At 44.6% G+C, this 23,795-nt stretch overlaps 1 protein-coding gene across 1 annotated transcript; it reads right to left on the bottom strand.

Moving 5' to 3' along the window:
• Window positions 1-2,845: 2,845 nt before the first annotated feature.
• NDUFA11 (NADH:ubiquinone oxidoreductase subunit A11) lies at window positions 2,846-23,616 on the bottom strand. The gene is made up of 4 exons (XM_040407685.1): window positions 23,458-23,616; window positions 16,963-17,055; window positions 6,189-6,311; window positions 2,846-3,021 (listed from the first exon to the last, which is right to left on the bottom strand). Exons 1-4 carry the CDS (start codon window positions 23,534-23,536, stop codon window positions 2,906-2,908), a joined length of 411 nt encoding a protein of 136 aa, XP_040263619.1. The 5' UTR covers window positions 23,537-23,616; the 3' UTR covers window positions 2,846-2,905.
• Window positions 23,617-23,795: the final 179 nt, after the last annotated feature.

Below are 23,795 nucleotides of genomic sequence, written 5' to 3'. Positions count from 1 at the left end.
CTTAGAGGGAAAAAAAAAAGTGAACCCTTTGGCATTAGGCTACTTTCACACTGGCGTTTAGGCTTTCTGTTTGTAAGATCCGTTCAGCGCTCTCACTAGCGGTCCAAAACGGATCAGTTTTGCCCTAATGCATTCTGAATGGAAAAGGATCCGCTCAGAATGCATCAGTTTGCCTCCGATCAGTCTCCACTCCGCTCTGGAGGCCGACACCAAAACGCTGCTTGCAGTGTTTTGGTGTCCATCTGACAAAACTGAGCCAAACGGATCCGTTCTGGCACACAATGTAAGTCAATGGGGACAGATCCATTTTCACTGACACAATCTGGCACAATAGAAAACTGATCCGTCCTCCATTGACTTTCAACGGCGTTCAAGACGGATCTATCTTGGCTATGTTAAAGATAATACAAATGTCCATGACGGATCCGCACCAAACACAAGTGTGAAAGTAGCCTTACCTGGATTCCTGCATTGATTACTAACAAAATGTAGTCTGGTTGTTACGAAGTCACAATTATAGACAAACACAATGTAACTAAAACACAAATGGTTGTACCGTTCTCGGTCAGGTCAGGAATGTGCTGCTGTACTATAGCGGCGGACTGCACAGGATCACTCCATTACCATCTATAGATGATAATGATGCGATCTGGTGTGCGATATGCAGTTCTGGCTGAGCAGCCTGATGGCAGTGCTCACCAATGAGGAGTATATGCAGAGCACAGTAGTGAGACCCCCATTCACCTCACAGGTCAGTGTGCAAGTGGAGGCAAGACCTCCTAAACACATTCTAGGATAGGTTATTTGTGACCCTCTTTTAATTGTTGACTTGTCTGCTGCTATGTTATTTATGACTCTGTAAATGAACCACCTGATTGTAAAGCGCTGTGGAATATGTTGGTGCTATATAAATAAAGATTATTCCCAGAGAACCCTTTTAGGCTTGTGTCGCACACAGGTTATTGAGGGTTTCCCCCCCCCCCCTCCTCTCTGCGTTTGGTCTCCGTTGCGCCTGTATTCCACTTTTGAGGTGGACACTAAAACACAGCTTGCAGCGTTCGGGTGTCCGCCTGACGATGCATAGCCAAACGGATCTTTTCTGACTTACAATGTAAGTCAATGGGGACGGATCCGTTTTCACTGACACAATATGGTGCAATTTAAAACGGATCCGTCCCCATTAACTTTCAAAGTAAGTCAAGACGGATCCGTTTTGACTCAGACTTTTTTTTTTTTTTATGAATAATACAAACGGATCCGTTATGAACGGATCCAAGCGTTTGCATTATCGGTGCGGATCCCTCTGTGCAGATACAAGACCCAATATATTCCTATCACTGCACCGAACGCAGGTGTGAAAGTAGCCTTATCTGGTTTGCACCACAATCCTGTGCTATACATTGGGCACGTGATCCTTGCCTCGGGTTACAACCTGCAGCGCATGTGCAAGTCTGAATCTCTCACCACAGTGCTAGCGAGAGACTGATGCATGCATTGCAGGTTCTAGGATCATGTGCCCAACGTACGGCATGTGATCTCGGAAGTGGTTGACGCACAAGATTGCCGCACAACTCAGAAAACCCCTTTAAGTAATCCTCTCTGTCATATAAACAGTGGCTGCTGAGGGGGAAGTTTTATTTTATTTACACACATACAGTATATAGCACTGACATATTCTGCAGCGCTTTACAGACATCGCCACTTACTGTCCCCAATGGGGGTCATAATCTAAGTTCCCCATCAGTATGTCTTTGGAGTGTGGGAGGAAATCCATGCAAACTCCATGCAGATGTTGTCCTTGGTCAGATTCAAACCTAGGACCCCAGCGCTGCAGGGCACCAGTGCTAACCACTGAGCCACCGTTATTTTCATTCTTACAGGGACAGTGAGATGAATAACTTTTGTCATGTACTTTATTAACAAATTTTGTGTACTTTTCTTCAAAAACAGCCTCTAAAGGGTCACCTTAGCATCTCTTTAACTATCATCTGCATCCACTGGAAGCAGAATACTGCTAATTAGGATGTGGAGGCAGGCTTCTCAGACTGCCTCTTCTCCTCCTGCATCCATACATGTATATCATTGTTTTTTGTTAGTTTCTTTGTAAAAAATAAAAAAACAATCAGTTTTACAAGTGTCTCTGCCTATCTGACTTGCTGCCAGCCCTGCTTCCCTCTACTTTCTGGCAACTGGTCAGCTACTAATCCCAGAAAGAAAGAGGGGAGGAGGGCTTCCAGAGAGTCTAATAGGCAGGGACAAGTGTAAAAGCAATAGTTTCTTTGTATTAAACCAGACTTCTGGAGGCAGTGGTTGGAGCATGGAAAGCCTAGGTATATTATAATGTGTGATCAGCATATTTTAATGGAAGTGTCCCTTTAAAGGGGTTCTGCACTTTCATTTAACTGATGATCTATCCTCTGGATAGATCATCAGCTTCTGATCGGCCAGGGTCCGACACCCGGGACCCCCACCGATCAGCTGTTTGAGAAGGCAGCGGCGCTCCAGCAGCGCCGCGGCCTTCTCACTGTTTACCGCCGGCCCAGTGACGTCACGACTAGTATCAACTAGCGTTGGTGGGGCTAAGCTCTGTTCACTTGAATGGAGCTTAGCCCCGCCCACGCTAGTTGATACTAGTTGTGACGTCAGTGGGCCGGCGGCCCGGCGGTAAACAGTGAGAAGGCCGCTGTCTTCTCAAACAGCTGATCGGCGGGGGTCCCGGGTGTCGGACCCCCGCCGATCAGAAGCCGATGATCTATCCAGAGGATAGATCATCAGTTAAATGAAAGTGCAGAACCCCTTTAAGTGCTAATTAATATTATGTTTTAGAAAGGCAGCAAACAGATAATTTTCTGTATATATCAATTTTTATTAACACTAGTATCACAAGACAAATAGGTGGAGAGCTTCAGAGTTTGGGTTCAGATGGAATAAATTCCCATCCGTCTCTTTTTGCGCTCTTGGCTAGAGCAGCCAAGACGCCGAGTGCCACACATGCCGAGGTCCCAGTCGCGTAACTGTGAGCTGTGAATAGTAGATCAGGGTTAGTGATGTTCCTTATTCATTCTGTAGAATTTTATAATTACACATTTCTGGTTCCAGACATACGACACAGCACACTATTTATTTAAACCCCTTAAAAGGGGTTGGCCACTTATTTTTTTGACAAATCCAGCTCCCAGGCAGACCTGCAAAGGGAATCATACTTCGCTGCTCCCCGAGGCTGGGTCCTGACTCCTTCGATCCTCAGCTGCCTCGCTTAGGTCCCCCCCGCTGTCAACATGCACTTTGAAACCACTGCAGCCAATCGCTGGCTGCAGTGGTGACCTGCCCTCCTTACATCATGTGACCAATTCACATGACACAAGGGGAACAAGTCACCACTGTGGCCAGCATTTGGCAAATGTTAAGAGCAGGTGACCCTCAAGCAATGCAGCCGAGGCTGGGGAGTGAAGGAGCTGGGACGTATGCTTACCTTTGCAGGTTGCCAAAAACAACCCAAAAGTTGGTCAACCCCTTTACCACTCTATGACAGATCTATCCATCATGAGCGAGGATTACTTACTGTGTCACTATGTGATGGACATAGACATTATAGTGATCTCATGGGCAATGCTACTGAACCTGTGAGATCGGCGTCGGAAGCATATACCTAGGCGGACTCCTGATTGTCGACATGCTTTATTATGTTAATAAATAAAACATACTATAAAATTATCATGACATCCAACTTGCAAGATAAATCTAGTAAACAAAAATATATAGAAAAAGTGTCAGAATTGCAGTTTGTCAGCCCCACTTCCCCAGAAAATAGAATAAAAGGTGATAAAGATCCACAAAATAAAGTTAGCATGTCATTTAAACGACACCGTGAACACTGTAAAAATGAAAAAAAAAATTATAATAAAAAAAATAAAAAAAATAATAATAATTATGGAATCACCGTTTAGTTTCTAAACCCGTCCTGTCCCCCACCTAAAAATAAAAGGTGTTCCAGCGTGTTACATGTATCCGAAAATTGGGCCATTAAAGAGGTTTTCTGGGATTTTGATACTGATGACCTATCCTCAGGATAGGTCATAAGTATCTGTTGGTGGGGGGTCCGATACCCGGGACCCCCGCCGCTCGGCCGTTTGAGAAGGCATCGGCGCTTCTGTGTGCGTCACGGCCTTCTCCGTGCTTACCAAGCACAGCGCTGTTCATTGTATAGCGGATGTGCTTGCTATCGCACTCAGCCCCATTCACTTCTATGGGGCTTAGCTTGATACCAAGCGCATCCGCTATACAATGAACAGCGCTGTGCTTGGGATGCAAGAGTGGAATGACATTGGTTATGTCATTTCCAGCTGTGAAGAGGTTGCGGGGTTCTACAGGAACCCATTCATCTTTGGTCCTTGTATTGCCATTTAGCCATGCACAAAAGTTATAATAAAATTTAGTGGTAGGTTGTGGTGGCTCACTAGCAAGTAGTTAAGGTATGGTGCTGCAAGCTCATATAGAGGGAATCACCCCACCCTCTCTTAAAGGCAAATGTAGTAATAGAGTAATGAGCGAGCACTCATACACTTGGCAACCAAATTGACATGTGCAGAAAATATTTATTATATCCCCATAAAATACAAGTAATAAAATTTATAAGAACAATGTAGCAATAATATACAACATTACAATCACATATATTGTGGTAGATATGATCAACACTATATTCATATGACTCAATAGTGTCGATAAATTCAATAATATATATCACACCAAGAAACTTCAAGTATATGCTGTTATTTGGGAAGAGGGGGTATTATCTTCTAGCGCTCTATCCCAATTTGGGAAACTGAATGTCACTAAAAATGTTGTAGGTGTATTCACTGGGAGCGCAATATGTTCATAAAGTGTCCACAGGAATCCTGATAATGTGAAAAGTCTCTTATAGCTGATCCTTTTAAGCTCGATATGAGCTTTGGATTGGAGAAAACTTTAAATCGATGTTTGGCTTACCGTCTAGCGTCTGCTGTCTCCCTATTGCTTCAATGGAGCTTTAAATATTTGCCGGCTTATTCAATCGCTCCATACAGCAAGCTGGTTTAAATTTCGCAGGAGTTCCAAAGATCGCAGAAGTTGCCACTCTGTTCCTCAATTTCCTTTGGTGCAGCTTTCGACGATAAGAATAGTTAATCCTTTACTGTAGAGATTTTCTTCTGTATGGCCATACAGTATTATCGGAGGCTTTTCAATGCAGGTACATCACTCAGTGGAGGAAGGGAGAGTGAATCTACCCGTAACGCGTATGGTGAAACAAGTGATGTACCTGCATTGAAAAGCCTCCGATAATACTGTATGGCCATACAGAAGAAAATCTCTACAGTAAAGGATTAACTATTCTTATCGTCGAAAGCTGCACCAAAGGAAATTGCGGAACAGAGTGGCAACTCCTGCGATCTTTGGAACTCCTGCGAAATTTAAACCAGCTTGCTGTAAAGAGCGACTGAATAAGCCGGCAAATATTTAAAGCTCCATTGAAGCAATAGGGAGACAGCAGACGCTAGACGGTAAGCCAAACATCGATTTAAAGTTTTCTCCAATCCAAAGCTCATATCGAGCTTAAAAGGATCAGCTATAAGAGACTTTTCACATTATCAGGATTCCTGTGGACACTTTATGAACATATTGCGCTCCCAGTGAATACACCTACAACATTTTTAGTGACATTCAGTTTCCCAAATTGGGATAGAGCGCTAGAAGATAATACCCCCTCTTCCCAAATAACAGCATATACTTGAAGTTTCTTGGTGTGATATATATTATTGAATTTATCGACACTATTGAGTCATATGAATATAGTGTTGATCATATCTACCACAATATATGTGATTGTAATGTTGTATATTATTGCTACATTGTTCTTATAAATTTTATTACTTGTATTTTATGGGGATATAATAAATATTTTCTGCACATGTCAATTTGGTTGCCAAGTGTATGAGTGCTCGCTCATTACTCTATTACTACATTTATAATAAAATTTGTAAGAATATTTGGGACCGAGCAGAAACACTTTTGGCAATGCTACAATCATTTCCCTTTTGGTCAGAAACCTTTAAATTGAGTTAGGCGCTGTGGAAAGGGCTTGGACCCCACATTTCATTTTTTATATATAAAACTGCAGCTCAAAAGTCCAATTGTAAAAGCAAACTTACCCCTTATTCCAAGAAAGGCACCGGAGACACAACCCCCTACAAAGTAATTGGCCAGGTCATCTGGTTTCTCCCGAATCTGAGCTGTGATACAGGTAGTGATCCCAAAGATTGCACCAAGTGAAGCTAAAAGACAAAACAAGAAAGAAAAAAAAAAACAATATTAAAATGGACGCCAGGTTCATCAAAGCAAGAAATGGTCTGTTTTCATGACACTGCCTTTAAGCTAATTTGATAATGTCACTTGTTTTCAGCACCAGTCATCAATATCTGGCTGGTGAGGCTCCGACTGCCTGCACCCCTGTCCATCAGCTGTTGGAAGGTGATGCGTTGCTCTGGCCTCTTCATCAGCCAGTGATGTCACATGGTCGTTCTGCAGCATAGCCCCATTCAAGTTAACGCGACTGAGCTGCAATACCAAGCACAGCCACTATGCAATTTACGGCGCTGTGATTGGTGTATGTAGAGGCCTCTGTGAGGATCCTAGGAGCTGGGGCCCTGCCAATCAGATATTTAACTTCCAGAAAAGCCATTTAAAGCTTCTGACATTTCCATTTTATGCCATTAATGTGTGATTAGTGGGTGGCTGACCACTGACACACTGGTTTACCCCTGGGAGATATGATGGCTAGGATCGTAAACACGTGTGCTTCCCCGATTTGAACACGCATGTTTACAGGTGGAGTGGCAGGTAAGTATTGTATTTTATATGTATTGCTGGCATTAGCAACAGGTGAGACCTATGTAACAATGTCTATGAAAACATTTAAAGGGGGTGTCCAGCTTTTATTAATTAAGTGATGTCCCCTCCTCAGGATAGGCCATCACAAGCTGATTGGCGGGAGTCTGACACCCCACTGATCAGCTATTTGTGTGTAGCTCTGCTGACGAAAGTCAGCCCTGGACCTACACAGCACTGTCCATTGTGTAGCGGAGGGAGCTTGTTGCTGCGCTGCTCCCACTGAAGTCAATGTGACCTGTGCGCTGCCCCTAGGCTCCCTCCACTACACAGTTGACGGTGCTGTATAGTTCTGGTGCCGACCTCCGGCCACGGAGCTACACAGAAAAGCTGATCGGCACGGGTGCGGGGTTTTGGATCCCCAGTAATCAGCTAGTGATGGCCTGCCTAAGTAGTAAAAGCTGGAAACCCGGAGCGTGGCCCAGCGCGGTATGTGACGAAACTCCTGAAAGATCTTAAAGCATCTGCCCTTGTACAAAGGCATATGAACTCCGAGAACAACGATACTGCTTACCGGAGGTCAGGTGGGCCAGGCAATACCAGTATGACACGCCAGAAGAAGAAGGAGAAATGAGGGCTGGCAGTGCGGGCAAGACAAGATGGCGCGGGAGTGAGAGCAGCGGTGCGGCTGGAGCAATTCGCCAGAGTGAATCCCTCAGATGCTCCAAAAGGTACCTGATGACATACAGCGGGGAGACACCAGACAGGGGTCTATTCCCCCCCCCCTTAAAACATGTGCAAACAGCGCAGAGAATGTAGAGAGCCTGGGGGCTGATAGTGAAGCCACAACAAGCATGGCGGCTGCTAGTGGAGAAAGTAATACTGAACCTGTACAGGAGATGAGCGAGCCTACCATTATGGAGGTCTTTAAAGCTGTCACCAACTGCATTAAATCGCTTGTTTCCCCCAATACTCAAATGGGGAGCCTACAAGAAAATATGTCCTTCATCAGACCTGATTTAAGGAAGGTCTCTGAGAGAATTAAAGAAGTAGAAGATCGGGTCAGCTGCTTGGAAGATAACGTATTTCCTATCAGAAAAGAGCTAGGAAAAGTTGCCCATGATGTTTCCCATCTGCTCAGCAAGGCGGACGATTTAGAAAACCGGCTTCGCAGAAATAACCTGCGCCTTGTGGGAATACCAGAGAAAACAGAAGGAGATAATGCCGCAGTATTTTTTGAGCAGTGGTTGACCGCAAAATTTGGCAAAGATTCCTTGTCTAACATGTTCGCCATTGAAAGAGCTCATAGAGTGCCCTTCCGATCACCACCACCAGGGGCCCCTCCAAGACCGGTCCTAGTTAAGCTTCTGCATTTTAAAGATAGGCACACCATACCGCGTAAAGCAAAGGAACCACGAGAAAAGAGCAAAGTATATGGAAGTGAAACGGCGCCTGAGGGAACAGCTGCCACATTCAATGTTGTACCCGTCTAAACTGAAAGTCGTGGCAGAAGGAAAGATTCACATCTTTGACACGGCTAACGCTGTGGCGGATTGGTTGGAGTCTACGAATCCATCAGCGGATCCCGAGTCTTCGTCTGGGTGAACCCCTGGCACAGAGAAGCTAAAACAGGACTAACTCCAATGTTGGCGGCAAAGATACTTCGGTCGATAAGTATATTAATCGGGACTCTGATGTTAGGGTGCAATTATTAAAAGTTTCTATAAGGAGGCAGATGCAGGGAAAATGCACTATGTTATGTCCTATAGTAATGCAATATACTATGCAGAATAGGATGCAGATATACTCTCCGGGAGGAGAGTGAAATGAAAGTGGTAGAGCCGGAAGTTTATTTTTGTATCCTAGATATAACGTTGCTCACAGTTGCTGGGTATCTTCTAGTTTTACAGCCCTAAAGCGTAAAAAAGGGGAATCTGTTTATGTAGGTGTATTTTTGTATGTTCTGGGGAACCGCACCATGACCGTAATACTGTGACATCCATGAGAAGGGAGTTAAAGCTGGGAAAAGATATGTGGATTGGGAGGCACGCTCAGAGGACGTTATTAGGATTTGATGATGGGGGTTAACATAATAACCTGGAATGTTAGGGGCCTCGGGGTTATTCCCATCACGCCGTTTCATACTTACCTGCTCCAGGCGTGCTGTCCACTTCCTGGTTTCGGCAGAGGGCGGGCTCCATCTTGATTGAAGTCTTCTCCCGGCCGGGCCGCGCACTGGACTGAACGCGCACGCCGCCGCGCATGCGCCCTGGTGACTTCTTCCTGGCAAGTATACTATACTGGCCAGGAAGAAATCACCATAGCGCATGTGCGGCGTCGGCGTGCGCTTTCGGGACTGCGCGCGGCCGGCCGGGAGAAAAGAAGAAGTAGTCTGCGCAAGCGCGGCCACCCCGATTCCGGAGAAGAGCGGTGGCCGTAACCAGGGGAGACGGAAGACAACAGTCAGGTAAGTATATGTTCATTTTCTTCTAAGGGGTGGGAATTAGTTGATTAAATATATTTAGAAAAATGATCATTAACAGATTTAACAGTGATCATTAAGATGGGAATACCCCTTTAAGGCAATTCCAACCAGCCAGGGGTCAGTGTACTTGTGCAGAAACAGATCCCATTTCAATGTTCTAAAACAAGCATAGACCCCCATGGTCGCTATGTATGCATGCAATGTATGATATTTCCGTCAATGATTGTGATAGTGGCGATATATATTCCTCCCCTGTATACAGGAGAGATACTGAAACAGGTACTGGCGTTCGTGGCTGCATCTCCGGACGCTCCCACAATTATAGTTGTAGATTTTAATATGGTGCTTGACCATAATATGGATAGGCACTGTGGGGGTGCTAATTCAGAGGAGATGCTGCTGTCAAATATGGCAAAAGGTATTCATGGAGGCAGTGATTAATGATATTTGGAGAATCCGTAACCCTAATGTTAGACAATTTTCATGCTACTCTAGCTCTCATAACACATTGTCCCGCATTGACTTAGCAATGGGTAATCAGCAGATAATGGGATTGGTACGAAAAATTTAATATATGCCCAAAAGTATTTGACCATTCACCTATCAGGGTCAAACTAAACCTGGATCCCAGACCTGGAGGGGCTGGAGGCCTGTGGAGGTTAAACCCTTTTTGGCCGACCCTCTTACAGGATTCTGTGGGAATATTAACAGAAAAGACGGAATTCATGACCTTTAACATTGGAACGACATCTATGATGTCAGTTTGGGATGCCTTTAAAGCCTTTGTCAGGGGGCTATTTATTTAACGTATTTAAGGGCACAAGTCCAAAAGTAGGGAACTGGTACAAGAGTTACAGTCTAGAGTCACTAACACTGAATGTAAATATGTAGAAAACCCCACAGAAGTGAATAGGTCCAATTGGATTGAGGCGCAGAAGATCTATAAGGATCATCAGTTGGAGATAGCAGACCATAAAAGGCTTTTGAGGAGGGAGAAAGTGCAGGACACATGTTGGCCACCATAATTAAGGCTCAGCAGGGCTCTTCCTATATAGGATGCATCCAGGACGCGACGGGTGATTTGGTAACGGAAAATCAAGATATTCTTAGGGTATTTAGTGAATACTATAAAAAAAAAACTATATTCCACTAGGCTACAGTGTAAGGAAAGTGAGATTCAAAACTACCTTGCCTCAATTCAACTGTCAAGGCTGACGGAGGAACAGGAGAGTCTTGAAGAACCTATAAGTTTGGAGGAACTTGAGGAAGCAGTGAAAGGACTACCTAATGAGAAGGCACCTGGGTCAGATGGAATACAAGGGGAATTCTTAAAAAAAATATAAGGACTTCTTGCTACCACAGCTATTAGCAGTCTTCGAACAGGCAGAAACACAGGGTAGGCTACCTGAATCTATGGAAGAGGCAAAAATGGTAGTGTTACCTAATCCTGGTAAAGACCCCACCCATCCGGAATTCTATAGGCCTATATCTCTGCCATGTACAGACATTAAGCTCTTGGCCAAAGTACTGGCCAATAGGTTACTGAAAGTAATCCTTAGTCTGATACACAGTGACCAAACTTATGCCGGGTAAGTCCACAGCCATCAACATTAGAAGACTATACCTTAACCTACAGATGTCTGGAAAAGGGGTGGGAGGTTGTGCTATCCTTTCACTTGACGCTGCGAAAGCTTTCAACAGCGTTGAGTGGAAGTTTCTGTGGGAGGTAATGGCAGCCATTGCTATATGGTCGGCTTAGGGCTCGTTTACGCATAAATGGAATGATGTCTGGTACGTTTGTCTTAGGGAGAGGCACAAGTCAGGGTTTCCCCGTCACCAATGCTCTCCGCATTGGCTATAGAACCCCTAGCCCAGATGATACATAATGATCCTAGAGCGACAGGTCTAAAATACGGAAGCGTAGAGGAAACAATTGCACTCCATGCTGAGGACATGCTGTTATTTCTGAACACATTGGAACACTCTCTGCCTTATGTAATAAAGGTAAATGAAGATTTTGGTGTCTACTCGGGTTTAACTATAAACTGGGACAAATCAGTAATGCTTCCTCTACACCCAGTGTCATTTCTACAAAATTCAGGGTCTCTTTAGGTCCCTGATCTGGAATAAAAAAATCCCCAAGAATCAGTTTAGAAACCCTACAAAGAGATAAGGACAATAGGGGGTTGGCGATCCCTAACCCATGGCTATACTTAGCGGCACAAGCTCAACAATGCAAAACATGGAGTACGGTAGGCAGCTCGAGTCCAGTAGGTGCACTAGTGTCTCACTTGATGGGAGGGAGGCCACCAGGATACATAATGGAATTGGGCTCAGTTATATGTCCCCCAGAGAATATCCCGAGTGTGCAGCTATTTTCCAAAACATGGCAGAAATCGAGAGGTATTACAAAAATCAAGGGATGCAGTGCCCTCACTCCTATATGGAGTAACCAGAATTTACCAGAACTAAAAGGATGGAGTGGCTTTGGTACATGGGAGGGTAGGGGAATTTATTGGATATCACAACTATATGCAAACTGGACACTTAAAAGTTTTGAGCAATTGAAGGAGGAGTTTAACCTCACTAATTCATACTTTTACCAGTACCTTTAACTACGACATGCCTTAGCATCGCAGGGGAAGATGTCTGACCTCACCATACATGCGTCCATGATGGCGGAGCAGATTAGGAAGGGGGGAGAGACTAAGGGGGTGATCTCCACCTTTTATAAGTTGTTGCTGTCATTCTATCAGGAGCGCTTCCCACTAACAGTCAAGGAGAGGTGGTCCCGGGATCACAATGGTCAGAGGTGCCATCCATAGATCCCTTGTTATCTTTATGCGAGACACAAAGACTCTCACAATTATATTTGGTACATAGGGTATATAGGACACCCACATTTCGTTACAGATTGGGTATAAACATAAAACTGCCCTAAATGTGATATCCCTATTCATATGTTCAGGGAGTGCGCTGCCCTGGGCTCTTTTTGGCTTGCAGTAATGGATATTATTATTGAGGTATATAAAATCAGACTTCCTGCTGAACCGTTGACATGTATACTGGGCCTACAACAGGACGATTCCACAGAAGGACCTACTAGTGGTATAAGCAGACTATTATATCAAGCTAGGAAACTAATAGCCAAATATTGGATTAGTACCAATGTGCCAACCAAAGAGGAATACATTGTGGGTATGAGGATAATAGGGCTAGAGAGGAGTGTATTATAAAAGAGGAACTATTAAAAAGTTCGATTCTATATGGAGACCATGGTTGTCGACACCGGGGTTACCCTCCAGACGTCGTCTTTCCATTCAGTTGGGGAGAGCCAATACAAGATAATGATAAAGTAGAGGTAATTGAGGGTGATCAATTAGTAAAATATACTTGCGACAAGAAGTACAACACCACAAATTGGGAAAGGAGAGCGAAATAGTGTTAATGCGAAATGGTGTGGGTCTGGGGGACATGCAATTGTATATGTTTAGTCTTCGACTACTGTTGACCCATTTTGGGGATATATTATATATATATATATATATATATATATATATATATATATATATATATATATATATATATGTATGAATATGTACTATTTTTGTTCATGTACAAAAAATTTAAAAGAGAAAAATTTCAATAAAAATGATCCGATTTAAAAAAAGAAAAAAAAAAAGCTGGAAACCCTGATTTCATAAAACACGTTATGGAATTTGAGAGAGAAAAAAAAGTAACTTTGAACACAATTATGGTTTATTTACATTATATATGTTTTAAAGGGGTAGTCCCATCTTTTAAGCTGATGGCACATTGCTAGGATATGCCTTCACTTCAGGATCCTCAGAATGAAGGGGCTGCAGAACTGGTTAAACACTGCGTTCTCGTCACTGTTCAGGGACCCGCATCACGGCTCCATTCAAGTGGAGGTGACAGAGCTGCAGTTCTCCGCATAGGGAGCGCTAATATGCAGAACACCGTGCATAGGAAGGGAACCGTGCACAGGGAGCGCTAACAGGCAGGGAACCGTGCACATGGAGCGCTAACAGGCAGGGAACCGTGCACATGGAGCGCTAACAGGCAGGGAACCGTGCACATGGAGCGCTAACAGGCAGGGAACCGTGCACATGGAGCGCTAACAGGCAGGGAACCGTGCACATGGAGCGCTAACAGGCAGGGAACCGTGCACATGGAGCGCTAACAGGCAGGGAACCGTGCACAGGGAGCGCTAACAGGCAGGGAACCGTGCACAGGGGGCGCTAACAGGCAGGGAATGGTAGGCAGTGGTAAACCTTCACTAAAGCCCCTTCTTTCTTAGAAACTGTGGAGGTCCCAGAGGTGGAATGTTCTAAAGCAGGCAAGCTCAACCTGTGGCCCTCCAGCTGTTGCAAAACTACAACTCCCATCATTCCCGGACAGCCTACAGAAGTGCATGGTGGGAGTTGTAGTTTTACAACAGCTGGAAGGCCGCAGGTTGAGCATCCCTGTTCTAAAGCAATGGTATAACCTTGGCCATAAGGTTAACCTATATGTCTACTGCAGATCCGCAAAAGGACACCTGTATTAAAAATAAATCTCCGATTTCCTGATGTAGATGACCTATCCTCAGGATAAGTCATCAATAATAATAATAATCTTTATATAGCACCAACATATTCTGCAGTGCTTTACAATCACATATAAAACCGCTAAGGGTCTGACTCCTGGCACCTCCGATCAGCTATGTGAAGGAGCCATGGCACTCATGCGAGCGCTGCAACCTCTTCAATCTTCACCTGCATGCAGTCTAGACTGTAGTGGCGATGCAGTGCAATTATAGCGGTTATACAAGTGAATGGGAGAGGAAGCTGACACGGCCTCTTCACACAGCTGATCATTGGGGATGTTGGAAGTCAGACCTGAGGATGGGTCATCAATATCATGAAACCGGAGAACCCCTTCAACCCATTTTTCTCCACTAGGGCATTAGAAAACCAGACACCTTTAACCCCTTCAGTATCGAGCCACTTTTCACCTTAAATCCCAGGCCGATTTTTGCAAATCTGACATGTGCCACTTTATGTGGTAATAACTTTGGAACACTTTTACTTATCCAAGCCATTCTGAGATTGTTTTCTCGTGACACATTGTACTTCATGACAGTCATAAATTTGAGTCTATATATTTCACCTTTATTTATGAAAAAAAAATAAAAAAGAATTTACCTCATAAAATATTTATTACTTAACATTTCTCATATGTCTGCTTGATGTTGGCATCATTTTGTAAATAACATTTTATTTTTTTAGGACGTTAAAAGGCTGAGAAGTTTAGAAGCCATTTTTCAAATTTTCAACAAAATTTTCCAAATCATTTTTTTAAGCACCAATTCAGTTATAAAGGGATTCTGATGTTACAAAGTTTGTCAATCCTTGAGGTGTTTCACAATAATTAAAGGAAAATGGAGGTGAAATTTCTAAATTTCACTTTTTGGTAGATTTTTTATGTTAATCAATTTTTTCTTGCAACACCGCAAGGGTTAACAGCAAAATAAACCTCAAAATACATTACTCTGACTGTGCAGTTTACAGAAATACCCCATATGTGGCGGTAAACTGCTCTCTGGGCACGTGGCAGTGGTCAGAAGGAAAGGAGCGCCATATGGATTTTGGAGGCAGAATGGTTTTTAGGCACCATTTTGTATTTGAAGAGACCCTGACGTACTCATACAGTGGAAACCCTCAAAAAGTGACCCCATTTTGGAAACTTCACCCCCCTTAAAGAATATATTAAGGGGGGTACTGAGCACTTTGACCCCCTAAGCGTTTTGAGGAATTTGGAAACACTTGGCTGTGAAAATGAAAAGTTTCATTTCTTCCAGAAGGAGCGCCATATGGCTTTTGCAGCACAGATTTTGATGGATTGGTTTACGGGTGCCATTGGTTTTTATTTTTTAAGTGATTGTCTTATGTGGGGGCTCATTGTTTGCGGGATGGTGACTTTCATTGGTACCATTTTGGGGTACATAAGACTTTTTGATCGCTTGGTATTACTCTTTTTGTGAGGCAAGGTGAAAAAAAAATAATGGCTGTTTTGGCAAAATTATTTTTTTTTTTACAGCATTCACCTGAGGGGGCATATAAATGTGATTTTTATAGAGCAGGTTGTTACGGACGCGGCGATACCTAATATGTCTATAATTTTTATTTTTAAGTTTTACACAGTGAAAGCTTTTGAACAGAATAAAATCTTGTTTTTGTGTTGCCATTTTCTGAGAGCCATAGCTTTTTTCTTTTTTGGGCGATTGTCTTAGGTAGGATCTCATTTTTTGCGGGATGAGATGTCAGTTTGATTGGTACGATTTTGGGCTAAATACGCCTTTTTGATCGCTTGGTATTACACTTTTTGTGAGGCAAGTTGACAAAAAATGGTTCTTTATTTTATTCTTTTTTACGGCGTTGACCTGGTGGGGTGGATCATGTGATATTTTTATAGAGCCGGTAGATACGGACGCGGCGATACCCAATATGTCTACTTTTCTCTTTTTCTCCATTTAAAAAAAAAATATATTTTTAACTTTATTTTGGGAAAAGGACGCTTTATTTTTTTCTTCTCACCCTGGGACTTCAACTTTTGGGGGTCTGATCCCCTTTACAATGCATTACAATACTTATGGCTCACAGGGATGGCAGCCACGATGCCTAAGGAAGGCATCGGGCTGCCGTCCCAGCCATCGGGACCCCGTCACAGCAGCGCGGACACGTGGGACCGCGGCAGTGCAAGGGTTAATGCGCCGGCATCTGTGTTTTCACACCGATGCCGGCGCATACAGCAGGGGTCCGGCTATCAGTGACTGCCGGACCCCTGCCACTGATTGGCGTGCCCTACCTGTACGGCGCTGGTATCCTATGGGTTAAATGTACTATAGCCAGAATTGTTTTTAATCAGATCTGTTTTGTTTCAATTCCTCAATGCCATGTATTAAGTCTCTTTGTATGCCGAGTGGACAAGCTCTTCTACAGATATTTGCCCTTCCTTCAGTGCTGCTCACATATACCATAGCGCAGAACAGCTGAAGATGTATACATTGTAGATACATTTTTTCTATTGCTGGAAGCCGCTCATTTTCCTCTAATAAAAAATTCTAACTGACGCCTTTGGAAAGCAAAGCGTGGCCCAGTCTGCTAGTATGACCGCAATCCAGCAGTGGTGGTCGTGCTTGCACACTACAGGAAAATGCGCCGGCCTATTCGCGATATCAGCCACCAGAGAGGCCGAACATAACCCCTGGATAAGCAATGTATAATGAGATGGAAAAATGAATCCAGCCCAGCAAAGGAGGCAATATGGACAGTCACAATACATTAGTAAGTGCCTTGTATTCACTCTCTCTACATCAGGGGTAGGCAACCTCCGGCACTCCAGCTGTTGAGAAACTACAACTCCCAGCATGCATACTTGTTCTGCTCTTCTTAGAACTCACATCGAAATGAATGCAGCATGCTGGGAATTGTAGTTTCACAACAGCTGGAGTGCCGGAGGTTGCTGATCCCTGCTCTACATGATAAAGGCCTTTTGCTGAAGTGAGACAACCCCTTTAATAAAAAAACATATCAAAAAAGTCACATTACCCATGGTCAACGTTGCACTTCCTGCTCGCTGAACGCCCTCCAGCACAGTCTTAGGTTGAAATGCGACTATGTGATAAGCAGAGCCGACTAAGCCTAATTCAGAGAAAAGAAAAACAGAAACAAGGTAAAAAACCAAGATAATAGGTGAGGACATTACGTCAGATTACACGCTGACCCTGTTAACACATAGCTGATATATCATGATCCTTCTTTGCTTGACCCACCAGTGAGGATGGTTCCATCTCCCAGACTTTAAGGCCTAGCTTGTGTCACTCTAATGTCATTATGTATAGGATATACCCGGCCAGCAGACATGGGGCGCACACTGTTCTATATCCCATACACCTCATTCAGAGGTCATAAAGCAGCCACACTTACAACCATGTTCCGGCCTCAAAGCGTGTTTTCACAGAAAGGCAAAGGTTTAGAGGGGCCTGTCCGAACCTTAGTGATCCCCATCACTTCCAGGGTCTCCTGCTGATCTCAGTCCCTCTAGAGTCAGGAAACACGACCGCTCAGCCATGCGCGGTTATATTTCAGTGTCGAGAAGAACCGCGGGGTAGAGATAATGGGGCGTTATACCCTTCTCTGTTAATATACAGCACAGTGGAGAGGGCACTAACACAAGGGCAGTTCACAGGGTTTTGGATCGTTTCGGACTCCAAAATCAGCTCAAAAAACCATATCAAAACAGCCTCCCATTAATTTCAATGGAAAGTAGCACTTTTCTTTTTTTTACAGGTGTAAAAAAGAAGCATGGCAAAAAGAAGCACCATAATCTCCTATTGAAAAATGAATAGGAAGCATTAAAAAACAGCTGCAGGTATATAATGCAGGGAGTGCCTCCGCCCCGGCCCCCATTATAGTCAATGGGGACAGAGCGGCAGTCCGGGGTCACACGTTCACTAGCGGCAGGCTGTTCACCCGACGGAACAGCCTGCCGGAGGTCCGTGCCGCTAGTGTGAAAGTAGCCCAAGTCCATGCGTTTTTTGGTGCCTTTTCCAGGCATTTTTTGGTGCAGGTCTGCTTCAAAAATCTCAAACTGAAAATTCAGCTTTGTATTGAAATGAACACCCATAAAAAAACAAGGCGTCAAAATAAAAGTGTAAAAAACAGCATGGAAAAACTTGGATTTTGCGCTGACTTTTTAGGCATGTGGACTGGCCCTAAATGGTGGCTGCACACAGTGCAGAAAATCTGCATTAAACCTGCACATAAGGTATATAAATCCGCACTATTTATCTTGTTTTTATGCGGTTTTTGATGCAGATTTTCCTGCAAATGTCACTCTTGTGTTGAAAAGGCTGAAATCCGCACAAGAAAAATGCAACAACTGACACGCTGCAGATTTCAAAATCCACACCGCAGGTAAATTTCTGCACCTAGGAAAAAAACAAAGTGCACCTGAGGTTTGTCTAATCTCATACACTTTGCTGGTATTTTACTACGCCGCGTTTTTTACTAACTGATTTACATAGCCACGCCTGCACAGCCAAATGCAGCGGGTGCCAGCCGCAATGTGCAGCTGACACTTTGCTGTAACAGCAGGAATTAAAGATGAGAAAAGCAACCGCAGCATCTAAGTGGTTGTACCATCACCCTATCGGCATACCCAAAACATGACTGCAGGATGCCAATGGTTTGTGATGGCAGTCAGCGGTCCTATTAGGTGCCCCAGCCTTCAAGTTCCCTCATGGGACTAAAGAAAAAAAAAAAAGAAAAAATTAAAAATTATCTAAAATTGTTAAAAAATTTAAATCTGTAAAAATTTAAATAAATTTAAAAAAGGTCATACAGCTCTGATGATAGAAAGAGCTGGAATTAGACTTACCGGTAATTCAGTTTCCACGAAATCACCACGACGGCCCACAAGGAGATTGACCCCTGACCTCTGTAGGGGCAGTAACAGAGGTTTTAAATCCCCCCCCTCTCACCACCAACACCAGTGTCCAAAATTACAGACATAAAAAGTGGTGGATAGACAAGAAGTCGAGAGGATATTAATTCATAACCTCAGAAACATAGAGAAAAACAATTAGGGTAGGGAATATATGTGCTGTAATGATTTCGTGGAAAACTGAATTACCGGTAAGTCTAATTCCGGCTTTCCACCTCATCACCACGGCGGCCCACAAGGAGATATACAAAATTATAGAATTAGGGGGGGGGAAGAGACTGCCTGAAGGACTTTACGTCCAAAAGACAGGTCCGAGCCACTAGAAAGGTTGAGTCTATAGTGTCTCATAAAAGGTATGTATGCTGGACCACGTAGCAGCTTTGCAAATGTCCTCCAAAGAAGCCCCGGCCCTCTCAGCCTGAGAGGAAGACATGGCTCTAGTCGAATGGGCTTTTAAATTGGAGGGGCAGGGAAGGCCCTGGATCACATAACAAAGGGAGATGATGTCCCTAATCCAATCGAGCTAGAGAGGACTTGGAGGATTTCAAACCTTTACTCTTACCTTTCGTAACCTCAAGATACCTTAAAACTGAACGCCTAACATCTAGGGAATAAAAGGTGGATTCTTTACTGTTAGAGGGATTGTTACAGAAAGAAGGTAATATTATTTCCTGGTTACGATGGAAATCGGATACAATTTTAGGAAGAAAACCTGGATCTAATCTGAGTACGATTCTATCATCTGTGATACGGAGATATGGCTCCCGTATGGATAAGGCTTGTATCTCGCCCAGCCTCCTTGCGGATGCAATGGCTATAAGGAATACGGTCTTTAGAGATAGAGGTTTAATAGAACAATCGAGTAACGGTTCAAAAGGGGAGAGTGTCAGGCCTGTGAGTACAACGTTTAGGTCCCAAGTAGGGATACGAGACTTTAGAGAAGGACGGAGGCGCGAGGCTGCGCGCATGAATCTTCTGATCCAGCGGTGGTTAGCTAGGTCTTGGTCAAAGAAGCAAGCCAGGGCTGAGATTTGTACTTTAAGGGTGGAAGGTCTGAGGCCAAGTTCAAGACCTTGCTGGAGAAACTCCAAGATTTTTTGAATGTTAGGAGGTTCAGAATTGGGGACTGGGCTACCTATCCAAAAACAAAACCTTTTCCAAATTTTCAAGTAGATAGAATAGGTGACCTTCTTCCTACTCGCCTTCAGGGTGCATATTACTCGGTCGGAGAGCCCCTGAGATTTTAGCATCTGGACCTCAGGATCCAGGCTGTCAACTTTAGAAAGTTCAGGTTGTGGTGTAAGATTGGTCCCTGATGAAGGAGATCCCTCCTGGGTGGAAGAGGCCACAGGCTTTCTACCGAGAGGTTTTTCAGAGAAGTAAAGCAACTTCTCTTCGGCCAGTAAGGGGCTATTAGGATCAGAGTTGTATGTTCTTGGCTGAGCTTCTGGATTATTTTGGGAACCAGAGGCAATGGAGGAAATGCGTAGCAAAGGTTCCAATTCCATTGTATCGTAACTGCATCCAGCGCCCAAGGATTGTCCCGTGGGCTTAGGGAATGTTGGTACCTTTGCATTTTCTCTTGAGGCGAACAGATCTATTTAAGGGGTGCCCCATCTGTCTATCAGCATATGAAAAACTACCCGATTCAGAGACCATTCCGTGTGGTTTATTAGGTTTCGACTGAGGTAGTCGGCCTCTATGTTCAGAGCCCCCTTCAGGTGAATCGCAGAGATGGATTTTACATGGAGCTCTGCCCAATTGAAATTTTTTTCTGAAATGTACATCAGTTTCCCTGATCTTGTCCCACCTTGACGAGAAAGGTACGCTACCGTAGTCGTGTTGTCGGATAGGATTTTTATGTATAGGCCTTAGAGGAGGTTTTCCGCCGCCTTCAATGACTCCAAAACCGCCCTCAGCTCTCTGAAGTTGGAGGATTGAGACCGAATTTTTGGCGGCCAGGTACCCTGAAAGAAATGATCCCCCACCTTCGCTCTCTATCCTTTTTCGCTTGCGTCTGTTAGAATCTGAACGTAAGGAGCCTTCTCCCAGGGAACTCCCAAGGAGAGGTTGTTCGGGTTCGTCCACCAGTCTAGGGAGGTCTTCACTAGTAGAGGGATGGACACTCTGTGATTCAGGGAGTTCTGCTGCCTGTTCCATGTTCTGAGAATCCAGGCTTGAAGGATCCGGAAGTGCGACTGGCTCCAGGGTACCGAGGATATGCAGGACGAGAAAAGACTTAAAAGGCTCATGGCTTCCCTTATGGTGCAGGACCTTCTGCTCTGAAAACGGATCTTTAAACGAAGGTTTCTGATTTTGTCCAATGGCAGGAACGTGCGTTGAACTTGGGAATCTAGAATGACCCCTAGAAACTGAAATCGCACTGGATGGTTGTAGATTCGATTTCTGCCGGTTTATTAACCAACCTAGATTCCGTATGAATGATAGGAAGGTGTCTAGATCCGCTCTGAGCTGACTTTCGCTGTCCCCAATTATGAGAAAGTCGTCCAAATATGGTACGATCACCAGGCCTCTGTGCCTCAGGGAGGCCACCATCTCAACAACAAGCTTTGTGAAGACTCTGGGAGCAGATGATATTCCAAAGGGAAGAGCCGTAAATTGGAAGTGAAGGATTGAGCCTTTGCGATCCCGAATTGCGAATCTCAGAAACTTCTGGGAATCTGGGTGGATCGGGACGTGATAGTAGGCGTCCCTTAGGTCTACAGAGCACATTAGTGGTATCAGAGACTTTAGAGACTCCATCCTGAATCTCCGATAGACTATAAATTTGTTTAGGGTCTTTAAATTTATGATAGTGCGAAATGAGCCTCCCTTCTTTTGGACCAGGAAGAGGTTTGAATAGAACCCCTGCCCTACCTGTAACAATGGGACCTGGGTTACTACGCCCATCTCTAGAAGGTTTTGGACTCCCTGACGGATTTCCTTGTTTACTGAGGATGAGGCGGGACTGGTGACAATGAAACGGTTTGGGGGAGATGAAGACAACTATTTGGAGACCAGATCTTATGATCTCCTGGGCCCAAGGATTCTGGGTAATGGAAACCCAAGGGGCTCGAAAATTCTTCAATCTCCCCCCAACTCTGGCGTCATTGTCTGTCGCTAGATTTACCCTGGGAGGAGGGGAGGGGGGTGCCTCTTCCCCTTCCACCCTTGCGGTAGCTCCAGCGACCTGACTTCCCTTTATCGCTGTAGGGCCTACCCTGACTAGCGGAGGCACGAAAGGGAAATTTCCTTTTAGATCGCGTCCAGGGAGCAGGCTCTTATATCGAATGGAGCGAGGCCTCCCACTTCTCCCCTGCCCAGCATTAGTACTGGGACCGCGGGAGGGCAGGGGGACACCTAAGGTAAACTCAGTGGTGCCAGGAAAAAACATCAGTCTTCATCTCCCTGGATAGGAAAACCTCTCTCTGCCCCTGTCCTCTGTAGGGACAGGAAACACTGGCGTTGGTGGTGGGAGGGGGGATTTAAACCCTCTCTCTGTTCCTGCCCCTACAGAGGTCAGGGGTCAATCTCCTTGTGGGCCGTCGTGGTGATGAGGTGCAAATAAGTGTTTTAATTGTGCAAAAAAATAGTAAAACCTAAAGAAGAAAAAAACAAACCATTAATTTCGGTATCACAATTAATGTTGGGCAAATCGAGCTTCATATCCTAGATCTGCCTCCGTATAGCATTAAAAAAAATTGCATGGCCTCCTGCGAGTAAAGTGAGTTAAATAACGAATTCCACCTCCGCGGAGCCCGTACTCTGAATGCTGTGCGGAGACGAAAGTTTGGAACGAATCTATGATCCGAAGCTCGATTCGCTCAACACTAATAATTGTACTACAAAACAGATTTAACACCTTGACTCAGATTTACGGACATAAAATCTCTTTCTAAAAAGTGGCGCAAATTGGCACAACTAGGGTTTCTACTTTATTCTCCAGCTTGCTCAAAAAGGGGGACGGGATTTCTTGGGAAAAGGACGTTACCTAATATGCGCCCATTTTGCGACAACACAGCGCCACAATGGTGGCTCAAAGTAAGCCAACCAATATTTGGGAAAAGTGTCCGTCCCTGCCCCACATACATCATTCAGCCCCTGTGATAAGTTTGCCGCAGGTCTGGACAGCGGTCTAGGCTTACGCCATCTATAGGATTAATACATTTGGGCCATTTTTAGGTTGAACGGTGAATGGTGCAGCAAAAGAAAAAAACTGTCAGAATTAAATTTTTTTGCTCTTTCCCTGAAAAGAATAATGCTGAAAAAGTTCTCCTGCAAAAAGCAGGATGCAGAAAAAAAACACTATGGCCTCTGGAATGTGTCCTTACAGTGACAGCTAATATGGCTGCATACTGACGGTTTCCACTACTGAACACCAGTCAGCAATGGCTCTGAAGTGAATATCGGGGGGCAGACCCCGGCTGTTACTGATGAAGGAGAACATCTGACCTCTGGGAGGGAATCTCCACCGTACGACAGATGTCTGCCCTGTCTGTGGGGAGGAGGAGGGCAGAACATGGCAGATACAGGAGCCCTGACCTCACCGCACACACAGCCCGGTACACCCCGCACACAGACGGTCGCTACCCACGCACCCAGCGCTACAGAGATCTTGGTGGCCAGCCATGTCTTCTGCACGCAGTCCGTCCCGTCGGGAATGTCCCAGTACCCCATCTCCTTCCAGGCGACAAGGACACTCGGCGGCCGCGGGATCCTGGGAGCTAAAGGACCTTTGATGATGTCAAGACCATGTGATTAGTCACGTGTGTGGGCGGAGTCTCAGTCTAAGTTGTGCTGCGTGGGTACTTCCTGTTTTGAAGTGTCTCCTCCCACAGCCCTGTAAAAAAGGAGCACTTACCTAAAACCTACTTCTCACCCCTACCGATCTCAGCCTCACCTGCCCTAAACCTGCCAGGAGCCAATATATTGTAGA

Source organism: Bufo bufo, chromosome 9 (genome assembly GCF_905171765.1).
Source record: "Bufo bufo chromosome 9, aBufBuf1.1, whole genome shotgun sequence".
Classification (NCBI taxonomy): Eukaryota; Metazoa; Chordata; class Amphibia; order Anura; family Bufonidae; genus Bufo; species Bufo bufo.
Note: the sequence above shows the minus strand (reverse complement) of the source record. Positions and strands in the feature narration are given on the sequence as shown.

What these genes read in the sequence shown, in the direction of transcription:
- NDUFA11 (XM_040407685.1), bottom strand. Translation starts at nt 23,536, where the DNA reads ATGGGGTACTGGGACATTCCCGACGGGACGGACTGCGTGCAGAAGACA. An exon ending in CAAGATCTCTGTAGCGCTGG is followed by an intron (nt 17,056 to 23,457) that starts GTGCGTGGGTAG and finishes TCTCTGAATTAG; the next exon opens with GCTTAGTCGGCTCTGCTTAT. An exon ending in TGCCTTTCTTGGAATAAGGG is followed by an intron (nt 3,022 to 6,188) that starts GTAAGTTTGCTT and finishes TACTATTCACAG; the next exon opens with CTCACAGTTACGCGACTGGG.